Source organism: Ostrea edulis, chromosome 9 (genome assembly GCF_947568905.1).
Source record: "Ostrea edulis chromosome 9, xbOstEdul1.1, whole genome shotgun sequence".
Taxonomy (NCBI): domain Eukaryota; kingdom Metazoa; phylum Mollusca; class Bivalvia; order Ostreida; family Ostreidae; genus Ostrea; species Ostrea edulis.
Window position 1 is genome coordinate 40818190 of NC_079172.1, and position 22508 is coordinate 40840697.

The 22508-nt window shown below is 37.1% G+C and overlaps 1 protein-coding gene across 1 annotated transcript in view; it reads right to left on the bottom strand.

Moving 5' to 3' along the window:
* LOC125660373 (uncharacterized) overlaps positions 1–22508 on the bottom strand; it is a 250437-nt gene that overhangs the window by 137640 nt on the left and 90289 nt on the right. The window contains exon 4 of the mRNA XM_056149213.1: positions 11329–12732. Within this exon, the coding sequence (XP_056005188.1) occupies positions 11329–12714 (1386 nt within the window). The 5' untranslated portion in view covers positions 12715–12732. The remainder of the gene's footprint in view (positions 1–11328; positions 12733–22508) is intronic.

Genomic DNA, 22508 nt, shown 5'->3' on the forward strand with positions numbered 1-22508 from the left:
CGCAAATTCTATGGTCGTTATAACGATCTAGTTCGTCAATACAACCTATAATTGGGTCAAATGCTGTCTCACGTGTTTCATACCGATTGTTAGGCCGTTCTTGGCACACTGATTTTGAATACGGAATACTCCGTTAACCTGATCAGGATATAGGGCTCCCGACGGGTGTGACCGGTTGACAGGGGATGCTTACTCCTCCTAGGCACCTGACCCCACCTCTGGTGTGTCCAGGGCTCCGTGTTTGCCCAACTATCTATTTTGTATTGCTTATAGGAGTTATGAGATTGATCACTGTTCGTTCTCTTCATCTTTCATGTAGCAATACTCTACCATTACCTGCATATGGTGTTCATTCGATACGCAAGAGCATGATCTACATATGATCAATTTTTAAAACAGAGGCAGGCTACTGACAAATAAGTTCATGTTAGAGGGGTTTCAACAGCATCGTTTAAAGTGGCATGAACACGATTTGAGATGAAAAGTTTTGCTGACCATTAAAAATACCTTAATAAAGCATTGTAAACAATAAAAATGTAATATATGTAATGTAAAATTTGAAATCTTTTAGTTCAACTTTTGTAAATACCCCTTTAAAATCAGCACTTTACAAACTGAATGATCGTTATAATGATCTTATTTGCAAATACAACCTCTCACTGGGTCAAATGTTGTATAACGTTTTTATACCAATTATTATGCCATTCTTTACATGCATATTTAGACTACATATTTTTTCGTTTGACCAAGAGAGGGAAAGGGCTCACAGCGAGTGTGAGAAGTCAACATTGGATGCTTAATCTTCTCAGGCACCTCAGGTGTGTCCAAGGGTTCGTGTTTGCCCTGCTTTCAATTTTGTCTTCTTTATAGGATTTATGATATTGGTCACTGTTCGTTATCTTTCACTTTCTCATCGAATGAAAGGTGAAGATAACGAACAGTGATCAATCTCATAACTCCTATAAAAGGAATACAAAATAGAGAGTTGGGCAAACAAGGACCCCTGGATATACTGGAGATAGGATCAAGTGCATAGGGGGAGTGAGCATCTCCTGATGAATGGTTACACCTGCCGTGAGCCCGATAAGTCGTACGTTGAATCAAATTTACCACTGAATTAGATTTGAATGAATCGCTATTTAGGAATGTAAGAATTACGTGCAAGAGTAAATAATGATGTGATTTAAAAACTCAAGGCCGAAACGAAGATAAATGAGTTGTGCTTGAATTGCTGTTTCAAAAGACAGAAATACGTGAAAAGATTCAATAACGGTACGATTTAGAAACACAAGATCGATACTCAAGGCCGAACCAAAGTAAACTGAGCTGCATGTTGAAACACTGTTTTGGAAGATCTGGAACAATACAATAACGGTACAATTTGAAAATTCAATATCGACACCAAAGACGGAAACGGAAGAAGATAAGTTGTACGTCAATTATATTATACTGGGCATAAAATAAATTAAATCAGATGAATTTTGAATCAAAATGTTTATAATGTAACCGTTCGAACGGAAGTTGAAATCATACAGAGGAGTTTCTAATTCACATTATAACAGAATTTTTCTTAATTCCCATGTTCTTTTTGTGAAGTTGATTTACGGAAGAGGGATTTGCCGACTGCTTTTTACCTCGTAATCTGAAAAATAACATGTTTTCTCAACCTACGTAAAGCATTTGATACAGGTGATCACAATGATTTACTTCATAAATTAATTCTTTTGTTGTATGTGTAAAACACTTGCTTTGGTTAAAGACTTATCTCACATACAGAAAGCAATGTAGTGAATGGCGAGGAGTATTATCAAAGCTAAATGACATCATATAGGGCTCACGGCAGGTGTGTCCGGTCCACAGGGGATGCTCACTCCTTCCCAGACACCTGATCCCACCTCTGGAATATACAGGGCTCCGTGTTTGCCCAACTCTCTATTTTGTATTGCTTATAGGAGTTATGAGATTGATCACTGTTCGTTATTTTCACCTTTCATTGGTGCAACGCAAGGATCAATACTAGGGCCTTGTGTTTTTATAATTGCAACGTATATATCAATTATTATCGTAGGTGCCTGAGTTATTGACATGCTACTTTAGGTGCAGATGGCACATCACAAGGTATTTCAGATAAATACGTACGTGGTATCAAAAGGAAAATAAACCCTGATCTGTTCAATGCTTTAAAATGGATGGAAAAAAAACAAAGTTACAATGATTCTGAAGAGAATTCAGTGCATGTCAATCCGTACAATTGTAGACAGACATGTATCACGGTAGAATATACTGTTATTGAAACAGTAAAATCAGCTAAACTTCAGGGCCCGGATTTTCAAAAGGTGATTAACTCTAACACGGTGTTATAGTGATGTTTCTATTGACAGTTGGTTAACTTGTCAATACATATGGATTTTTAGCAAACAAAGTATCGAAAACTTGGCATGTTAAAGCGATTACAAAATTTTACGTGAAGTGATGCATTGTTGAAAATATATAATTGTGTAAATTTTTCACAGTTCATTTAATTGTTGTTCGGTTTACTTAGAAGGTAAAATTATGCTAATATTGATGAACTACTGAAAGTAGAGAAAAGGGGTAGCACGGACAATGTTGAATGTTTGTAATCCAACGTCGCTCTCCAATGTTCTATTTCAAAAAACTACGATGGATGCCAATTACACACTTTTTGTTTAAAGCATTAAGAACGTTGAAGGTTTTAAACAATTGTGATCCAGCTTTGATTGTACATCAGGCGGGATGACAAAATAAAATTTTAACATGCTATGTATACCAAGAACGGGATATCAAAACACATCTTTTGCTTTATCTGTCAGTGTTTAATCTTTCTCATGAAGGGTGAAGATAACGAACAGTGATCAATCTCATTACTCCTATAACGAATACAAAATAGAGAGTTTGGGCAAACAGACCTCTGAATATACCAGAGGTGGAATCAGGTGCTTAAAAAGGAGTATGCATCCCCTGTCAATCGGTCACACCCGCCGTGAGACCTATATCTTGACTATACATTCCCCATGTTATCATTTGCTGCTGCTCGAGTTCTGCTACACACAGGAGTAAACGGTTATTTGTGGAATGTTTTGCACTCTTCCAGAAATGCCTTGTGTAAAATCGGTAAAACCTCTTGTGGACTTTTCACGTGTTCGAATACTTGGATCTAACATGTCGCAAACATGCTCTATTGGCGAGAGATCGGGAGTGTATTGTTTTAGTGACGACTAGCCACATGACAGCGGGCTTCGTCTTGTTGAAAAGTTAAGTTGTGTTAGCGGACAAACGGCACGACGACAAAATGCAGAACAATATCAATGTACCGTTGAGCTATCAAATCGTCATCAATGATGGTCAAGCGGGTTTTACGGCCACTACAGATCCCGCGCCACACGATAGCGCTTAGCCTACCACAATCAAACCTGTCGCATTTCACCATGCAGTTATCGGTAGAACATTCACCGCGACGTTGAAAAACACGCTGATGTCCATCTGAGCGGTATAGCGTGATACTTGAATCCTCAACGAAGAGTACTTTGCAGACATGTTGATTGCGAGTAAGGGGCATTCCCACTGCAACGCGACGCGGCTTGTTGTCAAAGGAGGAAAGACGTCACAACACAGTACCTCGGCTTATCTTGAATTCTGTGTCATTTGTGTCTTTTTCCAGTTCTGTGTGCAGTTCTAAAATGGTTGCGAAAGCACGGCAACCTCGTAAAACGATCTTGACGAGGCGTCATAACCTTTGGTCGGCCAGTTTGAGGGCAGATGTGTCAATCAGTCTCCGGCGTTTGTAGAGACGATACACTGTACATTTATTGTGCTTTTGTTGACACTCACAGCTTTTGTAATAGCGTTTTGGGTCTTTCCAGCCAACAGCAACAGCAGTGCTCTGCTGCATGCATCGTTGGGTAGCTTTGGCATCCCTTACGCAAAGCGAAAACGAATTTCAATAACGGAATATTCTTATCAGATACCAGAAGGATAACAAGCAGGGCTGAGATGCGTGCAATAACTTCGCTTGTGTCCGTGCACGTGTTAATTGGGGTATATATTGATGTCTCGAACGCGTCATTTGATATTAACCGTTGTGTGATATCAGGCAATTTAAAATGGCTAACAGTAAATTATCAATATTGAAAATCATTGACGTTTAGTTGGGGCTACGTTCTTCTGCATGTTAGTATATTGTAGGTTGGTTAGGTGTCTTATATCATCATAAAACTTGCAGACAGACGGGATTTGGGGTACATTCCACAAATCTTGAGGCTTTTGCAGTCCAATAGATCTTAATACATTTTTCACCTGTCATGTGATCATTGCTAAGAATAGGCTTTCTCAAATTATAGCCTTGAAATCTACAAGGAATGTAAATTAAACGGATTATAATCAAGATGTAGGCGAATGGAATATAAAAAGTATATTTACGGCCGTTCTGTTTCGGGGTTTCGTGCTACTGGATAGTAAACAAATCTTGAAAACCCTTTTGCGACTCTAAACCTAGGATAAGCTCTCAGACAGTTCTCACTATTCTTGTCCAATTAACTCGTCAACCTTTGCCGATTTTGTTGTAGTCAATAAGTCGTTTGTCAATACATGCTGGATATATGGAAAGTAACAAGCGCCCAACTGCATCTGATTTCGCTGTAATGACCATTCCATTTCCGCTTGCTTACACCTTAAGGAACATCAATGGCTACAGATCAATACAAAGTTCACAAACAACGAATAAACACTCTGAAAATCCCGGAATAATGGGGTAGTTCGCGGAACGTAGAGTACTTTTACCTTTGAGACGAACTTATTAAAGGGGCATGAACACGGTTTTTGATCGATTGAAATTGACATTTTTGATATATAAAAAAAGACCTTTTGTAAATAAATGGATTAAAAATATTTATACACAGGATACACTTCTTTAGAGTGAGACAAATGCGCGCGCATTTCTTATAAGGACTGTAAACAAACGATTGTCCTTAGCCAGTAAACCATGTGCGGAGGTTAGAACACCAAGATTTCTAAAAAGGAAGCATTCAACATTTCGACACAAGTTAATGATAAATCAATTTAGGGAGCAAGCAGAAAGAAGGAAACTGAAAATTGTTGTTGTAAAAGCTTTTTTCTCCCCACCGAATTAAGCCGTTAACTTTGGCGCCATGTTGATAATTGAGTCACATAAACAGAGCTCGTGCCTTGTTTTGAAAACGAAAAGGTGAGAAGTCTAAATACATCTTTGCGTCAGTTTTTGAATTTAAGTTTGTTGCTTATCATATTATTAATTAAATATCTACAAACCTATTATTCTCTAAGGAGAGGAGTAATACATTTCCTTTCATTGGCTGTAAAAGTATATTAAAATGCATAATACACAATTTTACGGTGTAAAGATAGCTTGATTATTTTCAGATTCTGTGAAGAGATAATCCAGAGTGAATATATTTTTTCTTTTAGCTTCTTTGCCTCAATAGAATAAATCTTAATATAATTTTGAACATGACGCTGTAGGAGCGACAAACTACAAAAAAATCAAACTATCAGAACCACAATCCACATAACGTCATATTTGACATAGATGCATCTGTAAGTTTCGCATGGGCTATAAAACGATGTCTTCACCTCGAAATCGAGCATTACTGGACTCTTAAAGCGGCAGGACTGGTCGTGTACACGAAGTCGAGCTCATATTTTACTAAACCAGTAAAACTGTGTTTACTTAACCGTCCCTGGCTGGATTCTCGACCCTAGCGACCACGTCAAACCCAGGACGTTTAATATAGGTAGTAAGTGTTCATTATGTTAAGCCCACGGTATTAAAAGTGAACGTCACGGAACCTTAAAAACGGGAGTTCATGTGGGCATCACGGTAGGCCATTCGGCAGATTCCGGTAACCCCCCCCCCCCTCCACTCCCCGAGTGCACGGTAGGCGTGGGCACGATAAAGAATCTCACTACTACGGCCCTGAGCGCCATCCGTGGGTCAAAATTTGTGGCACTTCACATAAAGCTTGTGACGATTTACTTTCCATTCCATATGGGCGTCATCAACTGTAGGTGAAATTTTCTCTCTCGGTAGTCAGAAAAAACACGACACCTCAAATCGAGGGAAAATTCTACTATATGACTTTCGGATCGATTAACAAACGGAATTTACCTCTCATGAAATTCAAACCCAACATATTTTTATCGCTATCAGTTTCCCACTAAAGACCTTCCTAGAAACAAGTTATTACGCTTTCATCTTCGACGATCGATTCGTTCGTCCTTATGTACAAAAAATAATTTAAAGCCAAACATCTTCTTCAATTTTTATTAATCTTGCAAGAAAGACAATGCATTAAAATCTAACATTCTCCTGGTATTCAAGGTTAAATGTAAAAGTTGATTGATTGATAGAATCTTGCTTAACGTCTCGCTCGAGAATTTTTCACTCATATGGGTAAAAGTTGAAGGTCACTAGAAAATAAATTCCAAACTTTTTCTAAACGCAGGAGGATGAGTACATGTAATCCATTTTCAATGATTGCAGGGATGCTCTCTCACACAAAGATACCTTATGATTTTCAAAAATGGAAATCACATTATGGAATCCCCTCTCACTGCGAGACGAGTCCCTTTTGTGGAGCCATTGTTTTAGTAGTGGCAGTAATTCGCCGTCATCAATATTACGCATGACTGTGCATTATTTTTTCAGATCAAAAATATTTTCATATCCGTCCGGTGCACTGAAATATGTCCTCTAGAGTCAATGATAATGATCTTGGCCTTTAATGAAAGGTTATTCGATTCACGGATCCTGCAGCTAACGTTAAAGCTGAACTTGCCCTTGCCAGAACTCGGCAGTGTTGTCACATTGTGTTTGATCGTACCATATCACTAGCTCACAATTCTCTTGACAATCAGTTTTATTGATTATAAAATAAAAATCATATTTCAATAAACAATTTTAGAAATAGCAAAACAAGGACTCTGCAACATGGTGCTTCCCGCTACAACATTATAGCACATTCCTAAAAGTTCCGTGGGGATCCAGATTAGAATAAGTCTTCAGTACCCCTTGCTTGTCGTAAGAGGCGACTAAATTAGGGCGGCCCTTCGGATGAGACTGCCACAATCGAGGCCCCGCGTCACAGCAGGTGTGGCATGATAAAGACCCCTCCCTGCTCAAAGGCCGCAAGCGTCGAACAAAGGCCTAAATTTTGCAGCCCTTCACCGGTAATGGTGACGTCTCCATATGAGTGAAAAATTCTTGAGAGGGACGCCAATATACAACCACCCAATCTAAAAGAGTTCACTTATGACATTGCTCTTTGGATTTTTTAAAATCAATATAGGTTTGTGACATCACACTGTCCAAGGTGACAAATCATCATGTATAAAACCAACGAAGGCTGTTGTAATGCGTTGGTTCACGTGTACACAAATTTCTTGGAATTTACAGGGATAATTTCAAAATTTAAATTGAACATTCTTTTTTCCTTGGTATATGCACGCACATCTCGTGGCGAGCAGACATTTTTTCAGATGCAGAACTGTAGCTCTCTGAAAAAATATAGGGACAGATCAGAGAGCTACAGATCCACCCCTTATATAAAACTTCCATTTACGGTGCACAAAAACAAAAATGCGCACGGTTGAGGCCTGATGTCGTTGTATTCCTGTATTGCCGTCTTATAACTTTAATATGAAAAAAAAAATCCTAACATATTTTCCTAATATACTTGTGTCCAAACATACCTTCAAATAATCATTAAAGCCCCATACTACCCGAAAACTCACAGCTTTTAACGATTCCGTTCGTTGACGTAGCCATAATTAGGTAGCCAGTCAATTCGAACCCCGGTTAATTTCCATACTTCACAATTATGTCTAGATGTGAACTAATATCCCTTCATATATATTTAGTTAAATAGTTTAGATAATAAATCATTCCAGTTCGGTTAAATAGTAATTATTCAAATAGCTAAACTCACGGCTACGTGACTTTCATTAGTACGGTCCGGTCCCTATCCATGCCACACGAGCTTAAGGGTTCATTCTAGGCTTTCGTCGGAAACCCACGTTCGGTTAAAATAAGTGCCACCAACCGTGGTTTTCTGACGGTGATTCAAGCGCAAAGTCAAAGGTCCGCTGCTCAAGGTTTTTATGTCTCAGCCTTTCAGGACTTTGACTCTGAGGAACCTTAAAAAAGGCTTGAGAAATTTATTTGGTGTGTAATATGTACCCTAAAGATATCAACACACAAAAATGTAGTCAAATTATTTAGAACTCATTCGTAAACGGGATTACTTCATTTTCTTTATTTTGAACTGTTCATGTACAGGCTATTGTACACAGGGAAATATTTGCCCCCGGTTTATTTTCGCCCTTGATCAGTAGGCGAATTGAATACTGGGCGAAACTTTTTTTTTTTAAATACATGTATCTCTCTTTTAACACAACTGTATGAATTTAAAACGTGACGAAACTGTCTTAAAGTGTAAATGGACGAAAATAACACCGCGAAAACAACCATGTATACATAATATATAGCTCGTTCACAGAACTGTATTATTTGCCTTAGTATATTACTAATCGCCACTACTTAAATCCACCGGTCTCTCAGTAACGTTTTGCTATTGAAAGATTCACCTCTTTTTATTATTACTTAAATCATATATATATATATATATATATATATATATATATATATATATATATATATATGTGTGTGTGTGTGTGTGTGTGTGTGTACAGCTTCAAATTCACACACAAAATTGGATTTTATGTTCTATTAGACAAATAATTCAATTTAAATGCAAAAAGTTATTGAACTATCCAAGAAAACGAATTTTAGCAAGTATACAAAAAAAACCGAACCTCGGGCTTTTCAGAATACGGAAGCAGTACAAAATATGTTTGAAGAAATTATAAATGTCGGTGTTTTCGCTTTGCAGTTGTGATTAGCACTGTTACCGGAGACGTAATTACTGTAACATGGGGAGATACTCATTTATCAAAATATATATGAAATGAAAAGGTTCTATAGCATGTTCCCGACACAAAATAAGTGGAAGAACGACCATCGATTTCCAGATTAAATCTTACAGAATGAATAAGTTTGTATGTGATTTCTGAACCCGAATAGAAAGTGTACGGTTCTTCAATAAGAGAGAAAGACTATTTTAAAATGTATCAACCGGGTTCGTGAGCACAAAAGCTCATCTTAGTTGGCTACATTTTATACATTTTATTATTGTCTGATGTTCAGATATGCTTCCTGAAAAAGATGGCGCCATACTGTAATACCAAGCTTTTAGGTTTTATTGTTTGGCTCTGTAGGAAAGTGTGACCATAACGAAGTACAAGTCACCGACGGTTTCGTGCCCTCTATATCAGCTCGACACCGACGGCTCGACGCATGCTCTAGAACTGTACCCTCTAAATCAGGTCAACACCGACGGTTCGACACATGCTCTAGAACTGAAACCCCTATAAATCAGGTCAACGCCGACGGTTGGACACATTATTTAGAACTGAAACCCCTCTTAATCAGGTCAACACCGACGGTTGGACACATGCTCTAGAGAATTAACTCGATTTACGCTTATGGTTTAATTCAGACAAGTCGACATACATGTACATATTTACTAATAATCACAACTAGTTGGACACTTACTCGCAATTAAAAAAAAAAACTAGGCCATCAAAAGTCGAACAGATATAGCTTTGTAACGATTTGTTTTTATTCCACTTCAAAGACGTTCTAAGAATATATATAGAAAAGGGATGTATACAGACCATTGTCCCAGTATGTTAAAAATGAAGACATCAGCTTTATGGTCGATTTTTAGTTTTTACTTCTCGGAAATTTGGGTTCCTGGAAGTTTAATTGATCAATGAAAGTTTTCAACTTGGCTGAATAAATATATGAAAATCCATATTATCTGCAATAATCTGATACAGAGAAAAGTGGAATTGGAAGTCCTCCTTCTCCATCACTGGAGGTTACATCGCCACTTGTCGTCTGAATCGTCATGTGTTCCTTCACGCGGTCGATCGCATTGATCCAGAATGAACTGTTTTTGTTATCGACCACGAGATAATGAGTTCAGCGTGAAATGAATAGCTGATGACTCTATTTGACACACTATCTACTGAATTGTTTGAATTTTGATCTACCTGGTGTAATTAAACATTAGGGTCAGGGCTGAGAGCGGTGGATGATAAATTCTGTAAGCGGTATTGCGATGTTGATTAAACACCAGGGTCGGGGCTGGGAGGGGTGGATGACAAATTCTGTAAGCGGTATTGCGATGTTAATTAAACACCAGGGTCAGGGCTGGGAGGGGTGGATGATAACTTCTGTAAGCGGTATTGCGATGTTGATTAAACACCAGGGTCAGGGCTGGAAGGGGTGGATGATAAATTCTGTAAGCGGTAATGCGATGTTGATTAAACATTACGATCAGGGCTGGAAGGGATGGATGATACATTCTGTAAGCGGTATTGCGATGTAAAGATTGCGAGTTTTTTGTTAATATTTTTCTAGGTCACGCAGTCCTAGTTGTTATAGGAATCGTTCCATTGAATTTAAGATGGTTTTTCAGATATAATGGAATCTACTTTTACAGGATTTTTAATATAGTACCTTATTTCCACATCTTACATATACATCATATCTACGTGCGTATGCCTTACTCATTTACAATATAGTATTATTGGATCCAGTTTTTGAAAATTATATATTTTTATATGTTTTTAGATTGCATTATCTTTAGAGGTTCAACAATTTACCACAAATATAAAACTTTGTTCAGTTCAAATAATTAGCTCCCTTAAAACCAAGATGGCCATGTCACGGTAGACGTTCATACATGTACGATAGAGATCCCCTAATGCTAAAACGACCCGAAGCGACTAGTTTACCGTAGGTCACATTTATGCCGCTTGGATTAAAAGCTGTTAACGTCTCGAGATGAGTTCAATATTCTAGATGAGACCCAGAAAAATCAAACACATGCATTGCTTTTGATATTTCCGACCTTGACCGTTGATGGTCAAGCGAATCCTTAAAAAAAAAAAACTTGACTAGTTTCACACTTGCGGGATACAAGTAATGCGATATGATGATGATGAAAACAAAATCGAGTTTGGAAAGTCTTTTTTTAAGTGGACTACCAGGAAATGTAAATTCCGCACTTTTTCAAGGAAGGTCTATCAGTACTAAACGGACAAAATAAACTGAATCAAGAATTTTAGGCAAAGTTTTCTTCTAGAGATTCTTTTGAGTAAAACTAATGTAGAAAAAGAGATTATGATTTGAATTAAAGTAGTACTCACCAATGAAACATCGCTGTCAAGATCTTCCGCAATCACAGATTGGTGTTTGCTGCGCGCACTTCGACCCGAACTCGCAGACGATAACCTCTCTCTCATTTCATGAAATATCTCCTTCGTTGATCCAACATTAGGGCGAAATTTGGCGGATTTGGAAAACCTCCGTAAAAGTCGCACCGAAAACGTGTCGGAATTTGCGTCGCTTTTATTACTTTTACTGTTTTCCTCCAGTACCAAACTAACGCTGGGGTCAGCAATCCTATTCACTGAAAAGCCAGCAAGCAATGCTCGCACTACTGTCTGTTGTTCAACACTTACGTTGTGATGAAAATCAAAAGGTGATTTGCCATCTAGATTCCTTTCCTGTGTTTTTGCACCGTATTGTAATAATTCTCTCACACTACTTAAGTTAAAGTGCGTGGTAGAAACTGCAAGATGTAAAGGTGTATTTCCATGCGAGTCTTGAACGGTGGGGTCTGCCCCGTGCAGCAATAACAAGTGGGTTAATACAGGTTTCTGCTCAACTACGGACAAAAACAACGGCGGAAGGTGAAAAAGATCATCGACTGAATAGTCGCCAAAATCATTGCCGGTGACGGGTGCGGGCGGAGCTAAAACGCTGTTGGTCTCGTCATTATTGATGCTGTTGTGATCAGCCCTCGTGTTGTGATAATCGATCTGTGGACTCAAGCTTCCTCTCTGTGCAGAAGAAGGCTTTGGTATATTAATTTTCAGTGCGTCGATAGCGTGGCATCCTGGTTTGATGTGACTGATCAAATTAGCGGTGGGGAAATTGGGATCAATATTGCATCTTAACAAAAGTTTGACAGCTTCAGTTGAATTGTTATGAATGGCAACATGCAGCGCTGTTTTAAAAATCAGCGGAATATCACACTCAGGCGTCACGCTCTCTCGGCGATCAAAAAAGTCTATAGGAGTTGGACATCGCCTGTTGATTTCGGTGTCCGTGCTGAAACGGCTACTTGGTCGGCGACTTCGGGAACCTACGCTTGATCTATCTTCCTTTGTAATTCGTGGAAATTTGGCAAAATGGATTTCAAATATCTTCTGAAGAGAAAATGTGTCATTCTCTGCCAGAGCTTTTTCCAATTGAGCGCTTTCGAAAGACAAATCAAATATTGATGATGTAATACTACTTGCACGTGCAGCTGATGATCCAGAACTACGAGGTGACAAAAATGTTTGGGTGCATAGCAGTCCAGGGCTCACCTCTTGGAACGAATTTTGTTCCTGAAGTTCAGGTACCACCACAAGGTCTGGTATCGGACTACGCATGCCGGGACATTCTTTTCCGGGTGCGAGTCCACGTGATTCGTTGAAATCATATCCTAGACCATTGTTTCTTGTCCATTCCCATGGTGTACTCATTTTAAATTCATGGTTTAACTGAAATGAAAAAAAACCCAGATTTTAAGATTCATTCACTATATCATGGATACAATATGCACCTTATGTAGTACATTATATGAAAGTAGCTAATGGATCGAAGAAAGTGGGCATTAATATCGGAATTTGACATAGATCTAGAAATGTTCCTTTCTGAAGTTCACCCGATCTGTGACTCTCAAGATGAATATATTTCCATAGAAATAAATATTCAATTATCTGTCTAGTTAAGCTATCAATATTCAGGACTTATATACAAATACTAAATTTTCATTTGAAAGACACTCAAGGTAGATGTATTTCTTTCGTATCAATCGTACTACACGTGCCTGAGACATACAAAATTATACAATGTCGATAAAATTAGTGTAATCAATTATAAATATGTATCATAATGATAACTAATACCAAGCAAATAACAACGGCATTAGTCTAGGTATCATAATAGAGTTTATATTATTTTTTTATTCTATCATTTCATGAATATTCATGATTGAGTGTTTCAGCTTGTCAATATCTTTCTTCAAAGATATGGAATTTGAAGAGAAAAAAAACCCTTCTACACTTGCCATGTCTACCTGTACATATGTTTGTAATGAAACATGACTGTGCACGTATTTTCGCATTTTCAGACTCGCGCAGTAAAATGTGATAAACTTTCAAAGGTAATTTTATATCGCTTCATATCAGTAATACAAAATTTTTATTCGTCACAATTTGCATTATCTGTTGCATCATGTGAAACACACCTCTCCCCTAAATATTTCTAGTTCGGATATATATCTAGGTCAAATCCAAAATTAGCCTTAGTTCTGATAATTAGTTCAAATATTGATGATAGTTCTTTTCCTCCTATTCTGCGTCGTGTTCCGTAATTCTCAGTGTTGTTTGTGACGTAATATTGATGACAGGAAAATTACGGATACGTGCGCATGCATTCTTCGAGATCATTATTAATTGAAGAATGTCCCACTGTTTTTGAACAATCGGTCAGTCTTGCTGAGTCATGCACCTATTGCCGGTAACCCGCGGGTGATTATTTTTTAATTGTACTAGATCAATACACCACTGAGTTTGGTATCTAGGTGTTAAATAAGTACATGTGATAAAACAAAAACCATAAAACCAATACATGTGCGGATATTCTATACAAACTGATTGTAGTGTTCGTTGTAATTATAAATATATACCATTGCTAACACGACTCACTAAAATATGCCGTGGTGTTAGTTTAATTAAAACACTGAAATTCTACCAAAAGATGTTGCGCGTGATAATCAGATGAAGAAACAATTCGTTAATGGGAGATCGGATTTCTTTTGATGAAATTTTTCTTGCTGACAAAGCAAAATACAAACACGAATCCCAACAAACCGCATGCAACGTTGCAAGATAGATATTTAATAATATAACAACATTTACAATGTAATCAAGGCTTTCCTTCGGCTTTCTGACCACTGTGGAAGTGAAACCCTCATCAGGTATTGAACGGCGAAAATTGTATAACGGTCGTAGAGGTCATAGACATCTGTAGAGTATGAAAGAACTGATAATCTGCATTCTAATAGGAACTACGCCCACACTGCGAAATACGCCCGCCCAATGTCTATAGTACAGCAAAATAGTCAAAGATACAGTACAGTAAAATAGTCAAAGATAGGACTAACATTGTCCACGCTGCGAAATACGCCCGCCCAATGTCTACAGTACTGCAAAATAGTCAAAGATAGGACTAACATTGTCCACGCTGCGAAATACGCCCGTCCAATGTCTACAGTACAGCAAAATAGTCAAAGATACAGTACAGCAAAATAGTCAAAGATACAGTACAGCAAAATAGTCAAAGATACAATACAGCAAAATAGTCAAAGATAGGACTAACATCAAAACAAGTGATTCATGAATACGTATCGGTCATTCAAAGTGGACACATTCTTACTGACTTAACACATAACTTCAGCCTTAATGTATATATTGTAACTGTCTATTATTACGATACATGTGTATATCACGTTCTTTTAGAATTTAGTGATTTTTTGCCCATACGAAATAGGCTTTTTTAATGATATAGAATCAATGCAAGAACTTCTTACAAATATTGACAATTATATCATTATACAATTCTTTTTTTTACAAAAATGCGATTTTTTTCAGAAAAATCTGAATACTTTGATAATAAATTGCTAATATACACGAAATGTTATATTTTGTTTGCATATATTTAGTATGAGTTTTCCTTCGTATGTATGACCTTGACCTTTGTGAAATTCTCTCCCCGTGGGTTACATGTGCACCAGGTTTGATTGCCCTAACCTTACATGTGCTCTTTTAATTCTTCCCACCAAGTATTGATAAATGAACAGACAGACTGCACCATACCATAATACAACCCACCTGTGATATGATTTAATGTGTACCAAGTTTTGATTATCCTAGCCTTATTTATCTTATTTTGTGCCTATAAAATCACCCATGTAAGCTTGACCTTAAAAAATAGGCTTCTTCGTATTTAGAGTACGTGTACCAAGTTTGATGATTCTAGCTTTATAAGTGCTATCTTTATTTGACCTACAGGTCCAGACAGACAAAAAGACTGTTTATGTCAGAGGTGTAGTGTAACTTAGCCAAAGCCCCAGCTGGGCTCGAACCCTCAATCTCTAGGTTACGAAACGAACGCTCTAACCACTGAGCATGTGCAACCGCGACCGGTATGTTGACTTAAAATGATATTTTCCTTAAGAAGAACAACACTTCAAATGTCAACAACTAATCCTACCAGAATGGCGGTAAAATTCCTGAAAAAGCTCGTCTGCGAGTAAAATGAGAATATAACACAATTTGTGCATTAAACCGAGGGTTTTCTGTAAATGATTCGGGAAATCTTCATTCAACCGAGGGGTTTCTATAAATGGTTGGGGAAATCTTCCTTAAATCGAGGAGTTTCTATAAATGATTAGGGAAATCTTAATTAAACCATGAGGTTTCTATAAATGATAGGGGAAATCTTCATTAAATCGAGGGGTTTCTATAAATGATTGGGGAAATCTTCATTAAATCGAGGGGTTTCTATAAATGATTGGGGAAATCTTCATTAAATCGAGGGGTGTCTATAATTGATTGGGGAAATCTTCATTAAACCGAGGGGTGTCTATAATTGATTGGGGAAATCTGCATTAAACCGAGGGGTTATCTATAAATGATTGGGTAAATATTCATTCTGGAAACAAAGTCAAATCTTGCTTTACTTGAAAGTTGCTTCAAGCCCTAGAACATTGTTGTGTTCGAATTTTGTTTCAAAGACCCTTATTTCTACAAACATGCAGCGAACTTTGCAAGATTTATAAAGAAAAATGCTTAAGGAAATAGTTTAATAATAGAAGAACTGTTACAGACTTTGCATTTAGACTTCACCTTAAATGAAACGGAATTCAAAACAAATGAAATCAGAGCCTAAAACTACATCAGTTTTAAAAAGAAAATAATTGTTAAACAGAATGAATGGATTATGAAACAAGAGTATACAATTTATCGTTGAGAGTATTTCCTGCTCAAAATGTTCGTCGAAGATCTATACAATCAAATGAAATCCGAGCACTACTGTGGAAACTATCGTTCGTCAACAATAACCTGATACAGTAATACAGATAGGAATTTGATCGTAGTAACTTGAAAATAACATTTCTTGTCCTTACAGTAAGGACCACTCTATAGACATATCTAGCATTGCAGCTTGTTTCTACTTCGAGCTAGGATTCCTTGTGACGTCACAGACATATAAATTATGCAACAGGTAAATCCAAATTGGGAAAAAATCTCCCTCTTATGCAACTTGTTCTATCTTCGTCACTTCTTGATTCCGTTATTTATATATCTCCGTAATGTGAGCAAACTTGACTGTAAGTGATTCGGGACCACGTGTGTTATCGCTTCTTCCATACTGGGAAATTCATAGAAGGAACAGTAACAGCCTCATAATTAAACATAAAACACCGATTCGTTACCTGCATATATTAGTGGCGTTACTCTTAGCTCCTACAACGTCACAGACATTTCAATTATTCTGTTGGGAATTATCACGCTTAAATGCAACATCTTCCTTATCCCCATGTTTAAAGCCATAGATCACATTTGATCATAGATCGCAGACTTTTAAGAGAAGAGGTTGATTTTCGTAAGATTTGCAGATTTAGAGCAGAGTCATTAAGTACACCCCCTTGGGGGAAAACCCAATACAGAACTGTAAAATTGGAAACAACAAAGTGCACCTCTGAAACGTTTTACACCTACATTGTAAGTCAAATTTACTGTAATAGACCTCTAGACCTCTCTCTCTCTCTCTCTCTCTCTCTCTCTCTCTCTCTCTCTCTCGTATCTTATTTAAAAACGACCGCTCAATACAGGGCTATATAGCATACCAGCCTGTTGATCTTTTTAATTTTGTAACAATGAAAAGGTGAAGATAAGGAACAGTGATCAATCTCATAATTCCTATAAAGGTGAAGATAAGGAACAGTGATCAATCTCATAACTCCTATAAAGGTGAAGATAAGGAACAGTGATCAATCTCATAACTCCTATAAAGGTTGAAGATAAGGAACAGTGATCAATCTCATAACTCCTATAAAGGTTGAAGATAAGGAACAGTGATCAATCTCATAATTCCTATAAAGGTGAAGATAAGGAACAGTGATCAATCTCATCACTCCTATAAAGGTGAAGATAAGGAACAGTGATCAATCTCATCACTCCTATAAGGGTGAAGATAACGAGCAGTGATCAATCTCATAACTCCTATAAAGGTGAAGATAACGAACAGTGATCAATCTCATAACTCCTATAAAGGTGAGGATAAGGAACAGTGATCAATCCCATAACTCCTATAAAGGTGAAGATAAGGAACAGTGATCAATCTCATCACTTCTATAAGGAATACAATATATGGCACACAAAAGCGTCACTCCGTAGTACATTAGAGTCAAATGAAGAAACACGAAAATAGATTCAAGTATATTTAGAACAAGAAAGCATGCTTTGCTTGTTCTAAAATAGCGACCCTAATTACTGAAATAAGGTGACCACTGGGACGGGTTTGACTTTAATTGTACATGTACACTAAATCGATGATGTCATAAGCAGTTGTCTGATTACACAATGGTTATATTCATCGCGCCTGCAGAAGACGATCAGACCGTCGATTTTCATAATTATTTTATCTTCGTAATGTTAGTTAAACTCGTAGTGTAACAAGAGCACTGGAAACAGTGCATAAAGTGCACATCACAAGTTGATGTAGGGTGTTTTTTCTGAAGCCGTGAGTTGTAGAACTTTATTGAAAGTAGTACCAGCCATCATCAAGCGGATGGTTTTCTTTTGCATTGTATGATTAATAGGTCCTTGCTTACAAACTGTGGCAGGAGGTAGATACACAAACTCAGAGCTCTGTGTGTAAAATATTTCCTCAAAATAGACGAAGTTGAACACCCTGTAATTTTTTTAAACATCAAAGATTAGAAAATTGTTGGGAATAGTTCTTAATGTCTTAGTTTGAAAACTGTGAGAGAAACCATGTACCCATTTTGTAATATTTTCTCAAAACTGACCAAGTTTAACTACTTGATTTTTATCCCCCCCCCCCTCAGAAATTCAAAATTCTTGCCACATGCACATCTTCAATACTCATGCAAATACTGTAAAACAAGAAGGTCCTCACTTGAAAACTGTAGAAGGAGTTAGAGTAATATGTCTTCAGAAGTGTTATAAGTGTAACAGTCTGTAATTTTGTAAATTAAAAAATTGAAGAAAGTTGAAAACTCATACCACATGCACATCTTCCAATACCCATGCAAATACTCTGTAAAATAAATATGTCATCACTTTAGAGCTGTGGGAGGGGTTAAAGGAACAAATCATGAACCCTCCATAAACATTCAAATAAAGGGGCAAAACTCCTGCGAGGGGGCTCGAAATGGATATACGTCTATAAAAACAAGAGCAAACCCTGCATCAAAAGTATGGTCGGCTTGGAAAGGCCAAATGTATAATCCTAATTGTTTATCGACATCCAAGAAAAATACCATAGATTAAAGGCAAGGGAAGTTTATACACCCGCCCATGACGAGTCGTGTTGCTGTCGGTCTTGACTGAGTCGCGTAAGCTGTACATGTAGTGTGAGATGTATCGCCTACGAGTAGACACAGAACCACTACACTTAAAAAAGTAGTACCACTTTATCAAAAGTTACGTCATGAATTTGTTATAATTTGGCTACATGTACAAGCTTGTACACTAATCCAGATCTTCGATCCGCTCCGATATTCTGATGTTGCTAATGCAAAATATTAGTTGTCGCTATTTAAATGCAAAGTATTAGCGACATCAGAATATTGGAGCGGATCAAAGATCTGGTTTTAATCAGATTGACACGCTATGTGGCGTACGAACTAATCAAGTCGTGTTGCTTCTTAGGAGGAAAGTACAATGGTTGACGTAATATCTCAAGCACACGTTTTAATTGATGAATAAAAATCGTTTTAATAGTGAAATTGTTTTTGAAAAAAATTATATTTGTCTTCCAAATGCGATTGACCCCTTTTTCTGGACCCATATTTTATTGATTGTCTGTTTTTATTTCTATCAAAGCATTGAAAATGTAGGGATGTAGCTCTTTGAAAAGACAAAATCAAATTCTTAAGGCTTTGGTTCATATTGTTTAACGTTCCTCTCGAGAATTTTCCTCTCATACGGAGACGTCACCCTTCCCGGTGAAGGGCTGCAAAATTTAGACCTATGCTTTATCGTGCCCCACCTGCTATGGCACGGGGCCTCGGTTTTTGCGGTTTCATTCGAAGAACCGCCCCATTTAGTTGCCTCTTACGACAAGCAAGGGGTACTGAGGACCTATTCTAACCCGGAACCCCATGGTATTTAAGGGGAAAATAGATTGTGTCTATGATATGTTTTTATCTCTTTTTTTGGTCCATTTAATGCATTCTCAAGAATTCTCTAATTTCAACCTGAAGTGTTTTCTCCAACACAGTAACATCCACGTCTCGTCTACTCGGGCTGTATTTGATGTTTAGGTCTAGGCGATTAAACTAAATCTTGGTTATGTCGTGCGAACTACATTAAACTATTAACGTATCAATAATCGCACTAATTCACGACAATTTAATTGTTTTTATGGTCGTGAGACACGCTGTCGCTACTTCCTATGGCAAAATGACCTTTTTAAAGTGGCAAATATATTTGCCGTAATTGTCTCGGTGTTCCCGTAAAGCTGTTCTTCTGAACCAGTTATAGGCAATTCCTCGTCCATCTGATAGACAATTTATATTACTTGGGCTAAAAAATTGAAATTTTTGTTTTTTCAGTCTGATGTTTTAGGAAAATTCATTTCACCTTTAAACAGACATGGCGAAAACAACTGGTTGATTGACTTGACAATATAAGTAGCATGTCAATCTCACATTTTTTGTCATATTATAAATTTTGTATTTACTATCACCCGATAAATTTACAAAATAACAAATCATTTGGTTTACATATACTGTATATAGGAGATTCATTAAAACAACCCGAACCATACTCCTTTTAATGAACTGCAGATATTTCCTTAAAGAAAAACAAAGTAATATTTTGTTTTATCCTAATTGCTCCTGTACGGACTGTGAATGGCACTAGACAGAAAAATTCACAATTATCCTACTGGCTTGGCTCTGATCGGGGATGCAATTTCCATCTGTTTATCTCTTGAAACGGAACTGAAATGACAATTATGCAAAAAATTTGCAAATTCAGATTTCTTGAAGAGCAAGCGGATAAAATCATATTTAATGTATGAACTTATGATATATAATTTTTACCTGCTACCTATCAATTTTTAAAAATCTAATCAGATTTATATCGATCGAAAATATGCCGAGCGTCTGTCGAAGGAACAGTCACCATCTATATGCATGTTGTCACAGGTTTGACTGGGCCGCTGGGATCAACAATCCGACCCAGGTCTGCCCGGTGGCGAATATCCATACTTATAAATGAATAACGTTTACCAATAAACTCTGAAACGCCTGCTCCAGAGTTACTGTTTGCGCCTTTAATATTGTTTCATATATGAGGTGAAGTTAGTATTAATATTATGAAGTAAATCCGTGAATTTATTGTAGTCATGTTTGTCGATGCTTGGTTTTGACTTTACGGTAGAAATAAGTATTGCAATTGTTTTTTTAGATAAATAAAATATGCCCGTTCGTTTCTTCAATTCGTGATCTTAGTCTTGAATCAGCCTTATGGAAATTTAAGGAACTCCGAAACGCTTGCTCTAGAGTTGCTACTTCACCTTTAATATTGCTTCCTATATATAAGGTAAAGTCCATAAGCTACAATTGGAATTTACTTGACTAGTGATTATCATGAAATTCATTAAAACTCTAATTTCGTTTTTGATAATCTACCCTGAAATTAGAACGGGGTTTAAAGTGATGGGCACGCTTTGGCGAACCTAAGCTAGTGCGATGCAATTAGTTATTTGTTCTTATGTTTTCAACTAGTATGTTTATAACAAATAGTGTTATACCAAATATCATTAGGCTTTGTGGAAATTTACATTGCATTTTTCCTCATAAACTCAACCATGTGATTCGCATCTAATTCAAATTAAATATTCTAAGTCTATAGCTTACTGGACATACTACTATCTATTTCTGATTAAATATTCTAAGTATACAGCATGCCCGTCATACTACTTTCTATTTCAGATTAAATAATCTAAGTCTATAGCATGCCCGTCATCCTACTTTCTATTTTAGATTAAATATTCTAAGTCTATAGCTATAGCATGCCCATCATACTACTTTCTATTTCAGATTACAGCATGCCCGTCATACTACTTTCTATTTCAGATTAATTATTCTAAGTCTATAGCATGCCCGTCATACTACTTTCTATTTCAGATTACAGCATGCCCGTCATACTACTTTCTATTTCAGATTACAGCATGCCCGTCATACTACTTTCTATTTCAGATTAAATATTCTAAGTCTATAGCATGCCCGTCATACTACTTTCTATTTCAGTATAGTCAGCCGCCAGTATTTCTGCCCTTTCAAACAGATATACATGTACCTGTATATAATTAAGGGTACCTTTTGAAATTACAACTTCTTGATACATGTAACAGACCAGTATATTAGACTAATTTTTACACACATCCTTGGCAAATCTACAGATTTTTCTAGAAAGTCTTGGCAAATGAATGATTTGAAGACCATTTTGCCTAAGGCGAATTAATTATAGTCTTAAAACCATGTGATCCTGCGCTGCATGACGTCAAATGCAATCCGTTCTTTCCATCGACTCGCTCCAACGGATTACAGAAATATGGTGCTACAACATTAGTTTCCTGGTTTTTTTTTTCAGTTTAAGTTCGTTCTTATTCTTCTTACTTGTTATTTACAGACGTTTGACACTTCATTTTTCAGTACATAAAACTCAAAATATATAGAACCATCTTGTGACAGCGTCATAATCAGAACACGATCCCACAGGCTGTTCATAATTTTGATTTCACTATCTTTCATTTCCGGTCAATTATAAAATATATTTGCGAAAAATTAGATTAGTTTCTTACATAGAGGGAAAATACCTCACGACGTAGGAAATCACCCCCCACCCCCATCGTTACGAAACGACCCGAGTTACTCAATTGATCCAAATATCAATTTAGGTCTCTTTAAGAATACTTTGAAGCCTTTCAACCTTGACTTGCACACGTGTGA